A 24,255-nucleotide genomic window follows, 5' to 3' on the forward strand; every position below is an offset into this window, starting at 1 on the left:
CTCAATTCTCAAAACAATTAATTTAATAGACAATTAGTTTTTCTGAGATCAGCCAAGTAGGTTTAATAGATTATGAACTGATAAATTTAAGAAACCCGACTTGAAGATATAAGGAATTCAAAATAAATACAAAAACACATATTAAAATATGTGTTAAATCGATGCATTGATTTTATTTATTTTAGCATTGGTAATACCAATGTACCAATGCTAAAAACTAAAATTACACCAAAAACACTTAAAGGGTTGGGCAAATCTTAACACAAAATCTAACCATAGTATGTGGTTTAACTCTAATACATGAATATATATTAGGCATACCTTACTACTATAAACTAAATACATTTTTAATTTTCTTCTGCTTTGCTGTAATAGAATGAACACATTAAGATATACATTCATGTTGGGGATGGCTAACAGTAAATTACCCCTCCTTATAGATTTAAAACAGGTGGAAAATTCTGTTTTTATAGTCGATAGAAATCAACTGATATAATTACTATTCAGTTGTACAGTCTAATCGACCAAGAATACTTTAAGCACTTCACGAATAAGTTAAAATACTGAGCTCAATTATCTAATAAAATGAAAGGATATTACGTGTTTCATAAAGACCGTAAGGATTTAATTGGTGGGGAAATTTAAAGAATAAATATTGATAGGGTGTTGAAAATGATGTTTAAGGGAGGGTTATTCAGCAGGAGAAGGATGGAAATACTCTGAAAATAATGGTTATATGAGATAAAAGAGTATGTGCTGGTGAGGATTGGAGGAGAGAAATGGTTCAAGACAAGAGTACTATAGAGAGTTATTACGAAAGAAGCCAAAGCAAATGATAAACTGTAATGTTATTCCCTCTCAAAAAGAAAATAAAAGTGATCAATATTACGACCATGAATAAAATATTCTTTATGATTACCTACTTTTTTAGTTTTTAATCTTTATTTTCCAAGTTTTTTGCCATAAATATAATTTATGGCTGCCAGTTAAAGGGTTAAAATGCTTAACTGAAACTGATAGTAACAAATAACTTGAATTAATTTCATTATGATTTATATTTTGAGATAATTTATATTTTAGATACTTATAATTTGAGTGCATCAAAGGCACAATAAAGATAATGATCAAGATGAATATACGGTAAGAAGAAAACAAGATAACAAACAACTTACTCTTTTGGTCGTTCATCATCTGATTCATCAGAAATATTAGGTAATACTTCATTGTTTCCATTATCAACAGCATTCTCTACACCTTCTTCAGGTTTTTCCTCATTTTTCTCTTCTTTTTCTTTATCTTCATCATCATCATCAGTGTCAGAATCCGAAAGACCATCTACATGTTTTTTCTACAATATGAAAATACATTTGTTTAAAAATAAAAATAGTAACATATTTATCTTAATTACTTGTTTAAAAAAAAACTTGTTTCTTGGGTACCTAAAAGTTGCTGAATCCAAAATTGATACTAAAAGTTGATGCAGCAAAAACTCACCTCTTTTTTTATAATGGGTAATAAATTTTGCAGTATGTAAGAAATCCTAAGCTAGGATTTTAACCCAGAACTTTTATGAAAGGTAAATACGCTATCACTCCATCACAGAGAGTGGTTATAATAATAATTTTTTAAATATAGGCTAACAATATTATAACACTGTATAATACAGTATTACGTAGTATAGCAATACTTAGAACCGAGTTGTACAAACATATATATCACCTACTCCAAACAATACGCAAGCAAATCAATGAAAGTGATTATTCACTACATGTGTAGAAAATTAATAGAGTAATATTGCTACTTGACTATGAACTGTAAAAAATTATAATTGTCTAATTTTTTACAATATTACCTTCACCGAAGATTTTTTATTATAATTAAAATGCCATCATTTTATTATTTTTACATTTTTAAGTAATAATAGCTTCAAAACAGATACAAATAAACTTCATATTAATGAATACATAATTATTTACGAAAATATTCTCTATAAATTTTAGTACATTTGAATTTATCCACAACCTACATGTGGTTCTAACTGTGTTAGTGCAAGTAAACAATTATTATTATTATGTGTTAATGGCAAGTATAAACATTCTGTTTCCAGTGTTTATTATGAAAAGTGCAAGTGACTTCAAATTACAGATTTAAAAATTATTAAATCAACTGAATAATCTGACCACAATATCTAAAGATATAATAAAAAAAGAAACCTTAAATTTAAAGTTGACCTGACACGAATTGATAAATGATACAACTATTCCAAATATAACAAGCAACCGTACCAAATTTACTAAAAAAAAGTGAGGAGTGAATATACCGATGTGAATCAGCAAGTCAAACCCACCAAGATGCAGGTTATATTCAGCTCTCTTCAGCTAAGAGACTTTCAAGTAGTAAAGGATGTGTATCATTACTTTCACAGAAAGAAAATCCAGATTAATATTTTTTGAACGAGGTTATTTATAAATTAGACATCCATAATAAAAACTAGGACAAATAAATATTAACAAGATAAAGAATAAAGTTTTGTGAATTTATTACTTATGGAACATTTAACATAAAAATACCTTTGTAGGCGTCTTCTCCTCAGTATCGGAAACTTTTTCATTTTCGTCATTTTCACCATCTGAATCTGACAGAACATTAGAAGCACGCTTTGATTTTTTCTTAGGCGTACCTTCATTTTGCTCTTCTTCAGAATCATCATCCAATCTTCTTTTCTTTTTCCGTTTAGTGATTTTGTTACCATCTTCACTATCACTACCTTCTCCCTCACTTTTATTACCTTCTATAAAAAAGAAGAAGATATTAATATATTTCTAAAAAAACTTTTATCAGCATTTATTATAAAACAAGTTTCTATCGCTATTCACAAATAAAGGAAAACAAAGCTGATAACAGAAACCAATTTCTGATACAAAAACTTGGGTTGGAAATGTGATGCAACCCAGATTCATCCCCAGGAATAATCCTGTACAGTCTGTCTTCTTCAATGGTATACCAAGAGAAATACTATAACTGTAGATCAATCATAAGCCCTTTTGATCAATTTTAATTGTTTGGCCACCCACTATGGCTTTGGAAATTCAAATGATTTTATTATGCTATGCTACAGGCTAAGCTATACAAATACTCCACCTACATAGCTATACTGTATATCACTACTTGTTTATCAGCTCAAAATTATATTGCCCGCCTAAAGCATTAATGATTGTCACAGTTTGATTGAGATGATACCTAGCTGGTCTTTGTCAGCAACTTTTAGCTATCTTAAAATATTTATTTTAAGATATACCAAAGAAATACAAGCTAATTTTCTAACATATATTAGTTGAGCATGAATACAATTTTTAAATTAAGCTGCGTATAAGTACCTTACTAACGCAAGCTGAATATTATCAAAGTGGACTAGTTTTTTTTTCATTTTCAGCCCCTTCAGAGCGGAAGAAAAAAATATTTACACAATATCAACTAGTCCACTAGAAGAAAAATTTTTTTTCTGTACACAACTGCTATTTATTATAATAGATTTTTAAAAAACATTTAAAAATCCTAAACGAAACACTCAATTAAGTTTTAGCACTCTTGGGTCAGCATTGCAAACCACAGCGTTCTGATAGTAGGCTCTGATTTATTGATTGTTTATTTTTTTGTCAGCTCCTGTGTCACGCATTGCAGGCCAGCATTAAAATTCTCTCCTGCTTTTCATTTAAATTAATTACGCCATAAAACTCTCATTTATTTTTGCAACACATAGCACAACTGGTGATAAATGCCTAATTTAAACTTCACATAATTTAATAATATTTTAATCGCATTATTTTAAATTATCAATAATTTTAATTTGATATTTCTATTTAAAAAAGAAGAAATTGTATTATAGCTGTTATATATTACTAAAATAAAAATTATTAATGACAATTGACAGCTGTCTAAAGCAGGTTTATGAATGAAAAATTGAAAGATACTTGTTATAAATGAACTTTTTAATGATCTAGGTGGTTTAACAAAATTACAAAATTATTACTTTCTAAATATAAAAAAATCAGGTATACAAACAAAAAATCAAGTTTAAAAATGTACAAACAATATAAATTTAAAATAAATATATAATGTTTTTGGCCAATGAGACATACAAAAATTTAGTACGAATAAAAATAGAGAAATCGTAATACAAATTATCAGCCCTCCCCAGTGATTTGACGCCTGTTATGTAGATTTTTAGAACTTTTTAATTCTCTAGGTGGCTTAACAAAATTAAAATTATTATTTTCAAAATATGAATAATAAAATCAGGTATACAAATAAAAAGTTATAAAAAATTAAAAATTTTAAAATACCCTCAAAGCCATTTTGAAGAAACATATCTACTACAGTGCCCCCTGGCAGCTTATAACCGTAAAACTATCTAAGAACCTGCTCTGAAATGATACCTAAGTAATGCAAAAAACCGCATCAAAATTGTCCAGTAGATTTTGAGGAAAATAGTAACACACACGGGCACATACACAACCTCTTCTCCCAAATGCATATACTACTATCTCCATTCCGTCATGGGTAAAAAAATCAAGTTTAAAAATATATATACATACTCTATTTCTAATAATAGTAAAACAAATTTTTACTAATAATAGTTTTTTTTAAAAAGAGAGTTTTTTAAAAACACCCCTGCAGATTATTTACCAAAATATATTATTCATAATTGATTATGCTTAAATTAAGAAGGTCAAAATGCCAAACCATAGTGTTTATTATCAAATAAAAGACAATTTTATGTACTACAAGAAAATAAAAACATAACTAAGCTCAGTTAACATATAATTTATTAAATGATGTTTACTCTAACTAATCCCTTGAAGGTTAAAAGAGTCGCTCACATTACATCACATTTCTAATGTAATAAAAATTTTGTTTACAACATAGCACATAAGATTTATAGCTGTATTATTTCTAAACAGGCCAAATATACTGGCCCATGTTATGAACACATACATAACTGAGTACAAAAGAAATAAAATGTGAAGGTTAGGGGCCTGCACAGTAGGCCACCGAAGTGCTGGAGGAAAATAACCTTGACCAGCATTGCAGGACTGGGGAGTTGCATGAGAGTTTAATACATCATTTTAATCGGAGCTATCATTGAAATGATAAGTGAATACATTGCAGGCCACCGGAGCTGTGCGGACACTTTAGCAAAATTGCTTTCGAGTACAAAGAGTTAAGTCTGAAGCACAGAGATTTTGGAAATGTTCTAAAATTCATATGAATGCACTACTTAATTAGTAATTAATTAGAAATAAAAGAGTTAATTACAAATATTCCAACAGTTAAGCTAAATTTTTCAAGGTTGCAAACCTTAATAAGTATAATCAATTAAACATTTTACAAACACAAATATTCCTTCCATTCAAACATTACATTCCAAACAATCAATTCCTGAAGACTATGTATTAACCAATAACTAAATAACACACGTTTTATAATTAATTATGAACATAGGTTTTTTCGGGGTGTCGCCTGGGCTGACATGGCAGATGAAAAAGCCTCATGTTTGGTTGGGTGTTTGATAGAAGCCTGCACAAGAATCCTCCCCCACAGATGCAACAGGAAGGCCACCCCCTGCCTACTGGTGGATGCAGGACAATCCTAATAAAGGACTGGAGTGCCATAAGGCCAAGAGACTGGCAATGCAGGCTCATCTGCTATCACAGAGAACCTTATATACGACTCACTATAAGAAGCTAAGAATGGAGCTTACAAGGCTCATACCTGATTCTAAAGGGGCATGCTGGAGCCAGCTAGTAGCAGAGGTTGACTCTCGACTCATAGGGGAGGTCACATAAGCTGATAGTTAAAATAGCGCTCAGATACAGAACACCAACACTGCATGACGCATGTGATGTCAGATACATAATAGATGAGTTTTCCCTCGTGGGGAGGAACTTATGACTGACGAAGAAGAATGAAAGAGTCCCCACCATTATTCACAAGCAGCAAACTCATGGCTGCTATCGAACACATGGATCTGAAGATGCCAGACATAGACATGATGTTGGACCTGGTGGTTAAGGTGGAGGTTTGGGCCAAGCCACAGGCATTTCTTGGCATATATAATGCATATCTAAAAGAGAGTTCTTTCATGGGCATATGGAGAATGAAAAAGCTCATGTTGATCCCTAAACCTGGGAGAGACCCCACACTTGGTACATCATTTAGACCTTTAGCAATGATAGATTTCTCGGCAAAGGTACTGGAGCGTATGCTCCAGCAGCGGTTGGCTAGGAGAGTAGAGGTGAGCAGACTCTCTGTGAACCAGTACGGCTTTCGCAGAGGTAGGTCTGCCCTCAGTGCTGTCGTTGCAGTCTGTTGTATGGCACAGAGGATTATCAGGGACAGCAGGGACCGGAATTTATCAGGAGGCATGTGTTGTGTACTAGTTACACTCGATTACACATTGCCGTTAAGCAGGCCTGATGAACCTTGGTGCACTGAGATATTTGGTTAAAATTATTCAGTCCTACCTGACTGGTCGTATACTTCTGTGTGAAGCAGAGGATGGTATTACAGCGTGGAGAGTCAATAGAGAGGTGCTACAGGAATTGGTTTTCAAATTGACCCTGTGGAATATAACCTACAATAATGTTTTTCGGCTTCCGCTGCTGATTAACATCACTATGATTGGGTATGCAGACGACTTGGCCCTTGTGGTCGATGCGGACTGTAAGAGGGATGTTATCGTCAAGATTGAAGAAGCATATACCACAATTTGCAGGTGGATGAGAGGGCTAGGGCTCAAGATAGCCCCTAAAAAAACAGAGAGGCTGTGCTGATTACAACAAAAAGGAGGCCCACAGTGATAATTACCCTGGAGGGGGAAGTGAATCCTGTCAAAACTGCAGTTAAGTACCTGAGCATATGGATTTATGCCTGGCTTTGGTTCAGGAATCACATGCTGGAGACAAGAGAAAACCATGCGACTGATTTCTGGCCTTCTGCCCAACTGCAGTGGCCTGTGGCAACAAAAGAGAAGACTACTAGCAGGTGTTGACCATTCCATTATGCTTTATGGAGCAGAGATCTGGTTGGGAGTGACAAAGTACTCCAAGTACTGGGTGGTATTGGAGGCACTCCACAGATGGTGTTGCCTCTGTACTACACCAGCTTATAGAACTGTCTCTGGTGCGGCAGCAGAGGTCTCGGCGGGACTTCTCCCAAAAGACCTGGTTGTTGAATAATGCAGAAGGTTACAGGAGCTGGGTGCAATGTCTATTATGGAGAAGAAGAGGCAAACCAGGTTAGTGAAGGAGGAAATGATGAACCTGTGACAATAGCGGTGAGATGAAGGCACCAAGGGTTGGTGAACTGTCTCCTTGGGGAAGTATGGCGTTGAAGTGAAAGACCATATGGCATTCTGGACTACTGCCTAACACAGATGCTGGCAGACCAAGGCAGCTTTAATGCTTATCTCCACAGGTTTGGCATTGAGAGCACAGATATGCCTGTCCTGTGTGCAGAAACGAGGAAACTGCATAACATGTATTCTTTCAGTGTCCTCGATATGCAGACACTCGAGCAGAGTTATTAACTAATCTCAATTGAGAAAACATGTTCCAACCTGAGGAATTGCAAGACATCTTGCTAAATACGGATTTGTGGAGAGCCATACCGAGATTTGCAAAGGTAGTGATGGAAGATCTCAGGGCATGGGAAGAGACTCACACAAGAGGATGACGCTGGAGAGTGCGGGGTGGGCGCTAATCCGCAGATTAGCACCTTGAGCCCATGCCTTGGGATTAGTGCCTGCAGTGTGTGCCAGTTGTGCACATTGTGAGTTGGTGTGATGTGATGTGATGTTCTGAGTGTGTGTGTGTGTGTGTGTGCAGTGAGTGAATGTGCGTGGTAGTAAGTATGCATGATGTCTATGCCAGTCTGTGTGTTCTTGAGTTTGTTGTCCTGAAGTTGATGCTGCGTTTATTCTGATGCTAATGTGATGGTTGGTGTTCTTTTGATGACTGTATGAGTACAATATTTTATATTAAAATAGATAATACTGTTTATTACGTTATTTCATGATTATTTGCTTGTTTTCAAATTTACTTGCCGCAATAAAATTAAAGAAAACATGATAAGGTTTTATTACAGTGGTTTTTCTTAAACATTTTAATTCCATTAATTATTATGCAAACATCACAACACTAAATCATAATAAATACATTATACCCTTAATATTAATCACTTTTATGATTTATTAACATCAGCATAGTACTAATGTATTTTTTATAATTATGAAATTTGAATGCAATGTATGAATTAATAAAAAGTTTAATAAAGTAAAAAGTATCGTAAACTTAACTGCACTTACCATCACCTTTTGACACCTTTTTTTCTTCATCAGATTCATTATCAGTATCTACAACTGAATTTCTCTCTTCTATTTCACCAAGGTCTATAAAACATTGCAATTTTAAAACACTTTTATTAAGTTATAATAAAAAACTCAGTAGTTCCCAAACTTTCATTTCATAACAATCAGTAAATGAGGGTCTTGGTATAGAATTATTTTTTAAGGGATAACAGCACTAGATATTATATTTACAACAATTAAAATCAGAACAATTTTTCTAATAATAATAATAATACAAAAAAACATTATACCACATTTACATGATAAATGATGAAAATAATTAAAGAAGCTTTATTTTATTTTTTTTAAATGTCAGATGTGATCTTATATAATTACACTTTACCTGCACAACATATACATCTATGAAAATAAATACTTGCACATCTGTTAAAACATAATGAGATTGTGATGATACTGAAATATTCTCACGGAGAATTCCTTGATCAATTAATTAAAAAAAAAATAATAATTATGCACAACGCATTTGAAATTTTTTTTCAAAAAGTAAACTGTATGAAATGTCACTACAATAAAAAGGTTTAATTAATTACCCAAAGATAGTCTGGATATCACTGTCTACATTTCATCCAACGATTGATTACTTTCTATTAAGTCTGATTATAAAAACTAATATATTAATAATTATGCACTTCAACCAAAATTTAATAATTTAAAAGAACTATAACTAAAACGTGAATTAAATGCATAATGTGTCACAATTTGAAAAATCAATAGAACTGTTTTTTTTTTGTTTTTTTTAATAAAATTGATTAAAGTTTAGTAAGCAAAGGTATTCTAGCAAGTTAATGAATACCTTAAAAACCAATATTATTAGCCGATCAATCTTTAGAGTATTAATAAACAAATGTAGCAATATCATGTTTAAAGTATCACATATTATTCTAATTCTAACTTAAAAAGCCATCAGAAATGGATGGTACAAAAGGATTTTTACCTTTAAGATAAAAATCCAGAGTAAAAATAACTACGGTAAAGTTTTTAACTTAGCAGAAATTATAAGCGAATTAAAAAATATTTAAAGAAATGAAAAAAATCTGTACTAGATTAAATGTTAAATTTTCAAATAAAGATATGAAGATGAAAAAAAAGGTTACCCCTCCTTTCTTGTAAAGTAAGTAAAAATCATTTTTGGATTTTTTTTGCGTTTTGATGTTACTTATTTTTCACAGCCACACAGAAAGATCTTTTGTACCAACTGGGAAGGTCTTGGATACTATTAGTGGTATACACACCACAGTTTAGGAACCACCAAGTTAAACTAAAACATTAAATAACACTAAAAAATTTTACCAGCAAAAGAATTCTCTGTAGCTAATATATTGAAATAAAAATTAAAATAATAAATATTCAAGAAATAAATCAAAGACTAAATAAATTTGTATGAAACATAACATTATTTCTTTAAAGTTTACGTTATTTGGCTTCATTTGCCTTTTTTTACTGTCATTCTAATATAGTACTCATTTACTTATTTGGATTTTATGTACTCATTTACATAAATTTGGTGTGCATTTTGAATTAATTGCCAATAAAATGCATTTACACACCTTAAAGGTAATTGCAACCAGAACTGATTAACTTCAGTTACTAGTTCATGGCACTAGCAGTTTGTATTTTTTTCTGATCCTTTTATTTTTATAACGTTTTTCCCTGAGATAGAAGTGTTGTGGATTCACAAAGTTGTAAGAGATACAATTATCTGAGGTCATTTAACAATTCTCTAATCAATCAACCTTTTTAGAGTCTAACTTCATAAATTCACGTGAAGTAAATCTACAGTTAAAAAAAATATATTAAAATTTTTATGATAATACTTCACAATTTTTGCTCCAGTATTCTGCATTTCACAGGTAAAGTAATGAATTTTATAAAACAATTTTAACTTTTCTATTTATAATTCTTTAATTTATTTTAATGTCTTAAGATAAAAATCAAATTCTTGTATTAAAAAAAATTAGCAAAATGAATAATTATAATACATCTAACATTACATATACATATGTATATATACATAAATACATAAGCAAAAATATTAATTTTTACATATGAACATTTTTACAAATGTTCATATGTAAAAAAGTATACCTCTTTATTTCATTTTAAAATGACAAGTTCCTGCTCAACTTGTATATGAATAGTTACCAAAAATTGTTTTTAAAAACTACAGTAGCAATATTTTGCTGGTTTTATACAGTAAAATTAGCCTTATAATCATGGTAATAAAGCCCTAATGATAAAGCATAAAAAAAAACTGTTAACTATTCAAAAGCAATTACAAGTTTTAAACTGCAATTGCTTTTCATACTGTTACTGAAAGATGCAAAAAAATCCCTTTCGGCACACTGGAAGGCAGAGGTAGATTTCACGGATGCTAAGTAGGGAATAAAAAAGATTTCCACCTAAGAGTTAAGAAAAACTTCAAATTTACTAAATATTACAATGGTTGCAAGTGAAAAAAGTTTCACATGTTTAGCAAGCTCCACCGTCTTACAATTCCAGCAACATTTTGGTCATCCCTTGCCATAAGGGTTCATCATATCAAAAATTGTTTCAGACAAATGTTTTAGGTAAAGTTTAGAAGACTAATGACCACTTTAAACCAATTCGATACTGTGCCTATTAAGGGAGGTATGATTTTTTTTTTTGTCTTCAAAACCTCATTTTTTCCACCCCTTGGGGCCAATGGTTGGTGATATCAAAAATCTTTACTTACATAAGTATTAGGCCCTTATCCAAACAATAGTAGGAACTTTAAACAAATTTAACATTTTACTTGATAAAAAAGTTATAGCAATATTGTTTTTATCAAAAAAGCCTCCATTCCACCACATGGTCTGTCTGATTTTTGCTGTTAACGAACTCAACTGAGATTTTGGACGAGTTATTTTTAAGGAACAATTTGAAGTTATTGGCGCAAAATTATGGCAGTTATTGTGTTTACAAGATAGTGAAATACATATATGTATATATATATATATATACAAACTTTTGAGCTGATAGTGGTTTTGGGGTCTGGGAATGTGAGACACAAAGATATATTAAAATTTTCCATAAGTCGAATCATGGTACCCATTAAAATAGGTAGCTTTCTTATGAAATCAACCTAAAAGAAGACATTATCACCTAAAATCTTATTGCTAATATTATTTAATATAATTATAAAAATACCATCATCTGAATCCTGCTTTCGGCCCCTGGGTGACACAGATCTTGATCGTGACCTTGAATGTGACCTACTTCTTGACCTCGAAACAGATCTAGACCCTGAACGTGATCTTGACTTACTTCTAGAATGAGATCTAGAGGCAGCTTTTGATCCAGACCTAGATCTGGAATGTGATCTAGATTTACGATGATTAACTGGTGATCCTGACCTAGATCTAGAACGTGACCTAGATTTACGATTAACTGGTGATCCTGATCTAGATCTAGAATGTGACCTAGATTTACTATTAACTGGTGATCCTGACCTAGATCTGGAATGTGATCTAGATTTACGATTTACTGGTGATCCTGACCTTGATCTAGAATGTGATCTAGATTTATGACTTGCTGGTGATCTTGACCTAGATCTAGAATGTGACCTCGATTTATGATTAACTGGTGATCCTGATCTAGACCTAGAATGTGATCTTGATTTACGATTTACTGGTGATCCTGACCTAGACCTAGAATGTGATCTTGATTTATGATTGACTGGTGATCCTGACCTAGATCTAGAGCGTGACCTTGATTTACGATTAACTGGTGACCTTGACCTAGATCTAGAATGTGATCCTGATCTTGACCGTGACCTTGAAGCAGCTTTAGCCTGAGAACCTGATCTGGACCGAGATCTTGATGCTGCTTTACTTCTAGAACCAGATCTAGAGCGTGATCGTGATACTGATTTAGATCGAGAACGTGATCTTGATGTATTTCCAGTTTGGGAAACAGATCTGGATCGTGACCTTGATGGTGACTTAGATCGAGAACCTGATCTTGAACGAGATCTAGAAGCTGCTTTTGATCGTGAACCTGATCTTGATCGAGATCTGGAAGCAGCAATTGAATGTGACCTTGATCTAGACCTTGAAAGAGCTCTAGAAGCTGATCTAGATCTTCTTGAATGCTTACTTGATGCAGAATGTGATCTTGATCGAGCAGGACTCACTGAATGAGATCTAGATCTAGACCTTGATCGGCTTTTTCTTTGAGAATTAACATTTTTTGGTGATTTTGGACTTTTTGAGCTACGTCTTGACCCAGTTTCAGAACCAACTTTACTTTTGTCAGATGAAACTGAACGTGAACGGGATCTAGAAATAGCTTTATTTGATGGTGAAGGTGACCGAGATCTAGAACTATTACGCGATTCAACTGGTGACTGTGATGCTCTAGAGTTTTTAGATCCAGAACGAGACCTTGAAGCTGATCTAGAATTCCTAGAACCGGACCGCGATCTTGATACTGCTCTAGAATTTTTAGAACCAGAACGTGATCTTGAACGGGACCTTGATGCTGCTCTAGATCCTGAATTTGATCTAGAGCGAGATCCGGATTTCACAGAACTTTGAGAGACCACTGAATTTGATCTAGAATGTCTAGCATTTGAGCTACGATTAGATGCAACAGAACCATCCCTGGAAGGGGACCTTGAATGTGAAGCAGCACGAGATCCTGCTTCGGACTGAGAATGGGATGAAGCTCTTGAAACTTGTGGAGAGGGTGATTTATATGACTTCAGAAATTCAGATACTTCTGCAGCCGATTGTCGAGACTGCCTTGATGCATTGCTTCTTGATGAAACAGATCTTCTGTCTTCATTTTCACCATCACTTTCACTGTTGTAATCATCTGCTGGACTAGCAATACCATCTGAAAAAAATTACTTTCTGTTAATAATATCTTGGTAAAGTTAAATTAGTGAAGGATACATCTCAACCCCCATAGGAGCCTTGTGACAATTCCAGTCGCCACACCACCCCCCTGTTCAAGCCCTGATGGACTTTAACGGGATAGTGAAGGATACAACTAAAAAAAGAAAGTTAATAACAAATGCATATGGATGTAAGTAAAATGACACAATATCTATTATAATATTCTACATTTCATCAGCCAATATTTTTATATAAAATTCTGCAGTAAAAATAAATTTATTATTCATTACCGTTTGCTTTTTTCTGGCCATAAGGTATACATACCACAAAGTAAAAAGTTACGTAACCAAATTTTATACTTATATCCTTTTCACTTTCAAAAATACTACCCCTGAAACTTTCCAGGTTTTTTGAAACCATTAAATTATAAATGGGTGTGACAGTTCTGCCCAGAATTGAAAAAGTATTATTTTTAAAAACATAACTAAATATACCAATCAAATACAGCTAAAAATTAAAAACTCTTTAAAATTAGAAAAATGACATCAAATTAAAAGTATGATTAAAAATAAATACACATTTTTACATAATTTGCACTGTATAACACTTTTTCCTCATTCAAAATTTCTTCAACTTTAATGAAAATATTCACTGACTTCTATGGTATAGTGGTAGCATATTCTATTCCTATCTTTCACCCACTTTTCAACTGATTTTTATCCAGAAATTTATGGTTAGAATCCAATCTGACTCCACATTTTTGACATGTTTAAATTTCATATATTATATTTTCAATTAGAAAGCTTCAGATTTCTTTTGGTGAATTAATCATTAAAAAAATAAATTTAAGAAAAAATTTCAGGGACATATACAATTGTAGATATATATCTAATGTAAAACATATTTTTTTACTAAATGTGGGCTCTCATCACTTATTTGGTAAAAAAAAAAGTAAGATATTACAGAGAATAATTAAGAAAAACTTTATACATATATATACATAAAATAACTAAACTCTATTCTTTGGTTAGACAAATATAAAAAGAACTAAATACGTTAGAAAATTAATCAAATTAATAAAAAATGTTCTAATACAATTCATTAGGTCAACAACCAAACAAACAAAATAAAAACAAAAGCAGAAAACCTTGACGTTTCATTCAAGATGTAGGACTTTATTAAGACAACTACAAATGAAACCCTAATGAGCTGCATTAGAAAATTTTCTAATGCAATTCTTTCTTCACTAAATTCTTAATTTGGATAATTTTCAAACTTATTTGGTTTTATATATATATATATATATATATATATATACACACAATTAACTTACCACTTAGTAACACTTCTAAACTCACCCAGTTAATAAAACTAACACGCTTAATGGCATGGGCATTTAATTACAAGCTCCTCCCATTTGGTAATAAGTAGTTTTTCCATTTTGTTGCTTGAACTTTATTTTAATGAAAATTAAGACAACATAATTTTCATTTAATTTTGAATAAGATGCTACTTTTCCTTAATGTAATTTTCAATAAATTTTACATATTTCTGGGTATTTTTTGTTATTCTGCTTACAGCAGAGGGTACATTGACCAATTCTGGCTGTTAATATAATAATGTCAATACATCTATGTATTTGATAGAAGCAGAACATAACACATTTTAAGTTTTATGATGTGATACCAGTAATAAGTATTAACACTTCATGAACAGTAAATAATAATTAAAAAGATATTTACTATTTAATACTTTTTCTCAGTACCAGTTTCAAACTACTGTATTCAAGAATTTTAAATTATACATTTTAAATAACGTTTTAAAATTAATCTTCAGATTTATTAATTCATTAGATAATTTTCAATAAAAGTACTTTTTTAAATGTACATACTTTAGTTTTTTACATTTCTTTTGTTCGTTTCAAGAATGTTAAAAACTGAATCTTATAGTATTTTTTACTTCAATTTCATCATGCCAAGTAGTTTCTTTATATTGTGCATAATTTTTTGTAGGAAGCATTATGATGGCAGTAAAGCACTACTATCTATAAATGCAATTTCTACAAGCCTAAAATCTGCTTCTTTTGGATTTTCTGGTGTAGTCTGCTGCAGGTACATCAATCGCTCTTAAGATTCCAATGGTAGTCAGCCAGCAATCTCGGGTTCATTTTCCCTGGTACCTTGTTTCCAGGTCAATCCATTAGAAGTGTCCCAAAAAACATAAGCTAGTTGCTTGACCGATTAAAAAAAACTGAAACTTACCCACTTATTTCCTATATGTTTCAGGACCTTAAAACTATTATTTTTTTTTATTTTTTATTTAAGCAATTTACCTGTGACAGCCATTTTTGTTCTGGCGTGCACACCTATTTTTGTAATTGTAAGGGTTTACGGAACAAATCATAACTAAAAAACTTATTGGTCCTAGAAGGATGAAACAAAAAGCAATTTAATCATATTTTCTCAAGGTAAAAAGACTGGTCCAGTGATTTATTTACCTATCTCTCTTCTTTCTAAGAGAAAATTACCAATTAAGTTTAACATGAAAAACAGGGAAATTTCACTTTTGGCAATTTTTTTCAAGAGGCAGGGCATACACAGTTTGAATTATTCTTTTATATGTGGGTATATGTTAGTGATAAATTTACCCCTAAATTTTTATGAATTTTTGAAAATTAATTTTTTTTTTAAATTCAAATTTTGGCTTCAAATAACTGATGGGGGAATAAAAATCTCAAATTTCCACAACTTTCATTGTTTTTCTTGATGTTTATGGCAAATAAAAAGGTTTCTTGTGTATTGTACTAATAAGAAAGTTATAATTTCTCAAAAATCGCAAAAAACCTGTTAAAAGCGATACCATTTTGACTCACTATATGAGTGCTCCATGGGGGTTTCTCATCTTCTTTGCACTTTACATTTTTTATATTTAGCCCCTATGTTGTTGAAGTTGACGTTTTCAGTATTTTTAAAATAATTATTTTTAAATTATTAATGGTAGGTGGTAATTTAATGAAAACTTAACCAATACCAGTAATCACCTAATACAATTTTGATTCAAAAATGCTTGTAAAACTTACCCAAAATGAGATTTGAATGAGTAGCCTACATCTTTTTTAAGAATTCACTTTTATTTTTATATTGGTTTATTTTTGTAAACAGTATCGAAGATAAAATGAATTGTAGCAAAATTTTAATTATTCTTCAATGAAACAGCCAGTTTTTATAGCAAAGAAAGTCTATTATTTAGTGTGGTTAACCAACAGCTGTGATATCTCCTCTGATAATTGTCTTGAAATTGTGTGAGAACAATCCGTCACTGTAGTTAGTTCAAATGATGTCAATTTTCTCAGGACTTTGCAGATCGGTAGCCACACTTTGCCTTGCTGAGACTTTTGAAATGACGTACTTGGTCCAGCTGGGTGGAATAAATGAACCTGCACATTGTCATTTTCGAGGCTAATATCTATCACTTCTCCTATCCACCACTGATTGTCAAGCACAAGCAATAGTCTTTTTCCTTAAGCGAAAGTGGTACAGTACTTGACATATACAATTCATTTCTTCTGTGAGAAAAAGTACTTTTGAAACAGTTAACACAAAGTGACTTTCCAGGAACTAATTTAAATTTTGGAAAAATGTGTTCTTTAAGAGCTTGCTCTAATGTTATTTATCTTGAGTTTTTCTTAACTGTGTTTTTCTGAGTTCTCAAGGGGTCAAACAGAACTGTCCATACAGGTGACTAAATTTTGACAAAAACCTTTTTTCATGCTGTTTACAAACACTAGTGACATCTGAATTAACACATAATTAAATTAAGTTGTTAGTTTTCATCATAAATTCACAAATTTTAATGAGTTCTTTTGGCACTGTACTACACACTGTTTTATGAAACTCTTCATTCACATTTATTCCTATGGAACATTGTTCTTCCATTGTTTTACGTGAAATTAATCGAAAATAATGTAAAAATTTAACCGATTTAAAATTTACAAATATATTATTAAGTAAAACTTATTAATTTAATAAACACTTCCAAACACAGGATGAAATTAGAGACACTTTGTAAAGATGTGAACAGGATACTGACTAATGTCAGACTGATCTGTCTGTAACTGCAAATCTAAATGATGCAACAAGCATAAATGAGCAAGTTGCAACATGAATTTTCTCGACGACTGGAAATGACATGAAGCGCCTGTTACAACATGAACACTGACGTTGAATGAACCATTCAACGTCAGTGTTCATGTTGTTTGAACTTGACTTGTTTGAACCGATCAAGTCTATTTCAACTATAGTAATAAGTATAAAAATATTAAGTGCCCAGAAGACAAGAAACCCCCTTGGAGCACTTATTTAGTAAGTCAAAATGGTATCTCTTGTGACAGGTTTATCATGATGTTTGAGAAATTATAACTATTTTATTAGTACAGTACACAAGCAATGTTTTTATTTGCCATAAACATCTACAAAAACGCTGTAAGTTGTGCAAATTTGAGATCTTTATTACAAGCCCCATCAGAGTTATTTGAAGCCAAAATTTGAATTTAAAAAAAAATTAATTTTCAAATATTCATAAAAATTTACAGGGTAAGTATATCACCATTAATATTATTTATGGTAGAATTACTAACATATACCTGCATATAAAAAACAATTCAAACTATGTATGCCATCCCTGACTCTTGAAAGAAATTACAAAAGTGAAATTTTACAGTTTATATTCAACTTAATTGGTAATTTTCTCATAGAAAGAGGAGAGATAGGTAAATAAACCACTGGTCCATCTTTTACCTTGAGAAAATATAATTAAATTGTTTTTTGTTTCATCCTTCCAGGACCAATAGTTTTTTAGTTATGATTTGTTCCGTAAACCTTTAATACCTAATTACCTTTATTATATTATAGGTTATATATTATAGGTTAATTATTAACCTAATTACAAAAATAGGTGTGCGCACCAGCACAAAAACGGCTGCCATAGGTAAATTGCTTAAATAAATTTTTAAAAAAAATTAGTTTTAAGGTCCTGGAACATGTAGGAAGCAAGTGGGTAATAAGTTTCAATTTTTTTTGAAGTGGTCAAGCAACCACCCTTGGGTCACTTAAAATGGATTGACCCTTCCGTGGTGGATATTTCCTGGTGAAAGTGTTCTCCATGTTTATCACTTACAGCTTCAAGACTGTTAGGGAAAAACTCCAGATTAAAATCTTAGAAGTGGATCTTTAGTGACGTATTACATCAAAGTGACCTTATAGTTTTTAAGAAGGTCAGTTATAAATTCTTTGTAGTTATCTGCCAACTTCTATGGAAGTTGTTCCTTGCAGTCATTCAAACTGTCCCCAAATTCAATTCATTAATTAGTTTTCTTATTTGTGGTTCAAAAATATACCTTCCTTTATCTTGGCATCACTTATATAAGGGAACTTTTTTTTTTAGAAAGTGAAATCCAGTCCCATCATGATCCATTACTTTAATAAAATTGTCATTAAACCTTGCTTAATGTGTACTGGCGGAAAGTAAACTTTTTCAAGATTTACAAGTGTTACTCACACAGCATTCTTCTCTACTACAGAAAATGTTTATATTTGTAGCCACTCTTTTTTAACATAATGATTCTTGCTATTTTTACTGTCCCACTCACACAAAAAGCAACAAAATTTTATACACCTGAATAGTAAACTAAGTAACAGTGCTAACACTTTCATGTCTCCACAAATGTTACTCATACTATATCATATCCAACACATGCTTCATATTTTCATTTGATTCCTTCATGTGAACTGCATGAGCTAGGGACTGATGGGATATGATGTCTGACATGAAGGACTGCTGTCAAACTATGCTTTGATAAAGACACCATTCATCAGGATGGTGCATATGTCCCAAAGCTTATGGTAAAGATTCCACACCATTACAATAAACAAGTCCTTGTACTGTGGAAGAAAAAAATGTCAAATTCATACTGCCTATCATGGAAAGCACTTAATTTAATATTGTTTTGTAAAAGAGAAGGTCTTTTCAGTTGTGATGTGAGAATTTCTGCTTGGTTCTTGGACAAATTTAGATCATGAACAAGATCATTTAATTCAAATTGATTAATTAGTTGTGGTTCAGAATTTGTATTTTCTAAAAAATCTGGCAGGATCTCTCCTTTGTTTATCATCTGAAAAAAATCTACACAACCTTCAACATCATCAGCTTCATCACTTCTAATTTTCATATTTTTGGTAGTAATGGAAATGGGAACTGTGGACTGAGAAACAATGGTCTTATAGCAGAGGAAATATCATTATATTTAACAGTATGTCTTGTAACTGTTATCTCTGATATTTTCAATATACAAAAATAGTAGTTTGTGAAGTGATTCTTCAGTTCTTTTCAAACCAATATAATTGTAAATGTCATGTGACAAGATTCATTCCAGCAACCAGTCAACAGCATTACAATGAATTGCAGGAGCCCAGGACCTGTCTTGATCACTTACTTTACATCCAAAATATAGTTCATATGATTTTTTTTATCAGTGAAGTTACATTTCTCCTCTGAGATTTTAATGTTACCTTACAACAAGTGTAACAGAAACTCTCTGGATGGTTAATGCAACTGCATGGCACTTCTATTAAAAGGTTCACTGCAATATACTCACTCACAAACACATTTCACAAAACTTTATACTACAATAAACAGATTAAACAGATATTACAGAGAAAAATAAAATCACTAATTGGTAGGAAACATAGCTGCACCACTAGGTTACATGAACGTGAAAGTTTGAACTTTACTGATGTAAAAGAGATTTTTCTTATCCAGCATGAAATATTGTTTGTTGCTTACAATAATATATCTAGCACTCAGTCACCAAAACAAAATTCATATACACTATGCAATGGGTGACATAGAAAAAGATACAACATGAATCATATGAGAATCAATTGTAATAGTTTTAATTACAGTGTAAATAATAATACTTATTTTTCATTGTTATTTATAAAGTCAAATAAATTATAGTTTAATTAGCAACTTAACTGCTGCAATAAATAAATACTATATTGTACTTCTATTGTTCATGAACATGTAGTTACTGGAAAATAGGAGGGACAATTACAAAAAAATCAGAGGCCAATAGGAAAATTCTGACTTCATATTTGAAATCAGTACCCACAAATACATGATTCAGCAAATATTGACCATGTAACAAAAACATTCCATTTATGCAAACTGTAAATCTTTTCTTTAAAACATAACTTATAAGCTAAACCAAGAACCTCCTTTCTAAAATTTGTTAAAAAATGAAAATAAATGGTTTTCTGTCTTTTTTTTTTTTTAATTGACTGCTATGATCATTGCTTACAAATAAATTTCAATGCATTAGTGAAATCAATATTATTTAACTTAATTTATGAAAACCACTTTATTGAATGTGGCTTTTGCTAAAGCCGTTATAGATTTCAAAGATGCTACTCATTGCAATATTCTAGTTGTTGCATACACTTCAAGTTGTAATCATGCAGTTACAGTATTATCGAGGACACACAAGTAGTATTGCTTCCAAACTGCTATTTTCTGAGTTAATAGTTTAATATAATGGCTGGAACAGAATACTTGTTACACTGAATATGGAAATGTGATTTTTGGGACTGACTTCTAACTCGCATCACATCACCTACAACTATGCTATTTAATACACAAACACAGCTATCCAAGAAAGATCAAGTTTCAAAACTCATTTTTTTGTTTCATAAAAAGACTTTGCATACAGATAGTTTAGTTACTGGCTAGAAAAATCTCTTTTCATGTTATGTACTGCAATAACTTTAAAAAAACTATGTATGAGAGGTAATAACTTAAACACCCATTTAATCTTAACCAGAGAGAAGAATGAATTTATTACATGTTAGTAGTGGAAGTGGTATTTTATTTTTTTCAAACCTACACCAATTTTAAAAAGGATTTCTATTTTTTAAAAATAAAAGGCTTTCAGATTTTGCTAAAGAAAAAAATTATTTTACAAGAATGGCCAAAAGAACATACATGTACGATAACATTAGCTGTTGTGCTTTATAATGTTAATGTTTAAATACAAATAAGGAATGATTTCTTTTTACCGAGCACGGGAGCGATTAAATATAAAATAATACCTTACACCCACAGATGAAAGGGTCTTTCCCGAAAAATTTAGTAACGTATAATTTTCGAGTACGTCTATATATAAAAAATAAAACTATCAATAGTAAAAATGGTATACCTATAACAATATCAATCGTTTAAATTTTATCTGGAGGCACCAATATTGTGGCAATCAAAGCCAAAATTGTCAGACCGAAGCAAAGATAAGCGGGTCTACACTGTTAAGCTCTAAAAACCACAATATAAATTAATCCACAGAACATATACGATAACATAGTACTCTACGTTATTCTATAAATACAAATACGGCGCAAATCATCAGTAATATTTCCAATTTCATTACAAGATAAAAAAGATTCTATATGGAAACAGAGGTTATATTCGATTGGCCAAATCACCTGACGTTAAGTTAACGCTAAGGTTATCCAATATTTTTAGATATAATACCTATAAACAAAAGGCAATCACACTTACTTTTATCGTTATCCATCCCTTCCTCTGCTGGAGACTTCATAGTTATAGTGAAAATGTAAATTTGAAGGGTTTCAAACGAAATCTCACAAAACAAAAATTATTAACCAAACAAGATGGAACAAAACCAAGCATGAACGCAAAATAGCATTGACGATCGGTATCCACCAAACTTTCTAAATGCAGGAATGAACTGAAGCTCCTCATCCAACAAAATCAGCTGCTTTATAAGCGGTATGTTATGATTCTAATAAAATACGATTAAACTGGAACAATTAATAGTAAAAGAAACAAAAGAAGAAACGTTAATTCTTTCTAGCCGAGTTATAATTAAAATCATCCGATTTGCATTTTGGTGTAATGTACATTTCTAAAGTAACTTATTTACGAGAGTTTGTTTTCATGTTTCAACTGAAACAATGGATAAAGACAGAACTAAATGGTTGCACTATCATTTACACATACGTGACGTTAAGTTTATAAGTAGAAACACTGGTAATTGTTTACGGTTAGCCATTGATTCTTGAATGAGATCTCATTTCAAAGAATTCCAAATCATTTGGCAGGTTGTTGTCGGTACATTTAATGTAATTAACGTAAACGAAATTAAATACAACCCAATCCTAATATAAGCTGCTGTAAAAAATGTTTTACCATGAAGGATAGATACCCTTGAGTTTTTCCGTGAACGTGAATACTCATGAAGCACAATCTGCGATTTCAACATAACGCTGTGTTTATAAATATTTGAGCAGTTAAACCAGTCCACCAGTTTTTACATGGCTGGTCTTACAAAGCACCTAAACCAACCGGCCAGTTAAAACGTTGGCTTTCAGATAACATTGTTTCGATAACTAGCGAAAGAATAGCGTACCACTTTCCTCAATTAAAATATAGCATGTCCTCGAGGTTGTACTTGTAATAAAACTAATACCAATTAATGTAACAGTTTTATTTTGTTTTGCTCTCTTGTTCTTCAGAACATCATGTTCTCATTCATTTTGATTCAGAAGTATTATAGATACATAACATAGCGGAAGGGGATACGAATGACGATTTTATAATTCCACTTCCTTTTCTACTAGTTAAGTTTGAATGCTGTATTTTGTAGAAATAATAGTGCGCCGTTTTTTTTTTAAAGATACTACACTGATAAACCTGGCTATTTTTACTTCATTACAGAAGTACTACTGGCATTCAAATATTTATTGAATAGGCTAAATGACTTAAAAATAATTATTTTAATGTGCACTGATTTTATTTATTTATTAGTTTAGTACAATTGTATAACTATTATTTTTAAAATGATTTTTATAGATTAAGACTGACTAAATCCGCTTTTTCTCTTCATATTTTTACTTTATTATTAAAAAATACCTATTCACCTTACCAGTAATTAAAAGGTAGATTTGTACTTAATATTTATTATAATATTTAATAATTTATTAACTCTATAGCCTCCCTACTGCACCATTAATCAATAAAAATTAGAGTATTGCACTGTTAAAACTTCAAAAAAAAACTACAAATTATGTAACAGAAGTTCATATATTGACTCTAGTGAATCTTGTACTCAAAAGAGAACATGTGGGTCAGTCAACAGGAACTCTTGAGATCTGTAGCAATAGAAAAAACCTACAAATCTACCTCGAATTACTATTTTACATCTTATGATGCTTTCTAATTTGATACTTAAGCTTAACTGAAGAATTTACATGCACTAGCTGTTTTAAATAAAACTACATAAATAATAATATTCAACATCTTTTTCGAAAAACTGTAATATAAGTTGTAAAAATGCATGACTGCTTGGCAGTATACTATGATTCATTTTATAATGTAAATCTACTCCAAGGATAAATTATCATCAAAGAATTAATTGTTACAATAGACAGATAATAAGCGGAATCAAAAGATATCAATGTGCGATGGGTTTGACTCTATGAGATCAAACCATCATTAGAGTTGAATTTTTAAAAATTCTTTTACATCATCTACGCCACTTTGATAATGGCTTTATTGATGATCACTTAGATGCCCTTGAACTCCCATTCAATTTATAATTAGTACAAAGTAACTTTGAACCATCTGTAAGGGGGTACAAATAATGCTACAGTTATAATAGTATATGTTTGGAAAATTATGTTAATATTTATTCTATAATAATAGAAACAAACCTGCAAATCCACTCCGATTCTCGTACATCCAGCTTTCCTATCTAATTAGATACATGTGCTGTTGCTGCTTTTTGAGGTCAAAAATCAGATTTTATCATCAAATAATAAATGTAATAACAGCAAATGTTTCCTTAAACCCAATTGATATAATAATGTATGAAATAACAATTGGAATTTGTGTGAAGTC

At 31.3% G+C, this 24,255-nt stretch overlaps 1 protein-coding gene across 1 annotated transcript in view; it reads right to left on the reverse strand.

Annotated features, from left to right (window-relative positions):
- LOC142319697 (uncharacterized) overlaps positions 1-22,054 on the reverse strand; it is a 42,714-nt gene extending 20,660 nt beyond the window's left edge. Inside the window, exons 1-5 of the mRNA XM_075357265.1 lie at positions 21,895-22,054; positions 11,597-13,285; positions 8,366-8,449; positions 2,571-2,791; positions 1,173-1,348 (exon numbers count right to left, since the gene is read on the reverse strand). Of these exons, the coding sequence (XP_075213380.1) occupies positions 1,173-1,348; positions 2,571-2,791; positions 8,366-8,449; positions 11,597-13,285; positions 21,895-21,934 (2,210 nt within the window). The 5' untranslated portion in view covers positions 21,935-22,054. The remainder of the gene's footprint in view (positions 1-1,172; positions 1,349-2,570; positions 2,792-8,365; positions 8,450-11,596; positions 13,286-21,894) is intronic.
- Between the last annotated feature and the right edge of the window lie 2,201 nt (positions 22,055-24,255).

Source organism: Lycorma delicatula, chromosome 2, assembly GCF_047948215.1.
Source record: "Lycorma delicatula isolate Av1 chromosome 2, ASM4794821v1, whole genome shotgun sequence".
Lineage (NCBI taxonomy): Eukaryota > Metazoa > Arthropoda > Insecta > Hemiptera > Fulgoridae > Lycorma > Lycorma delicatula.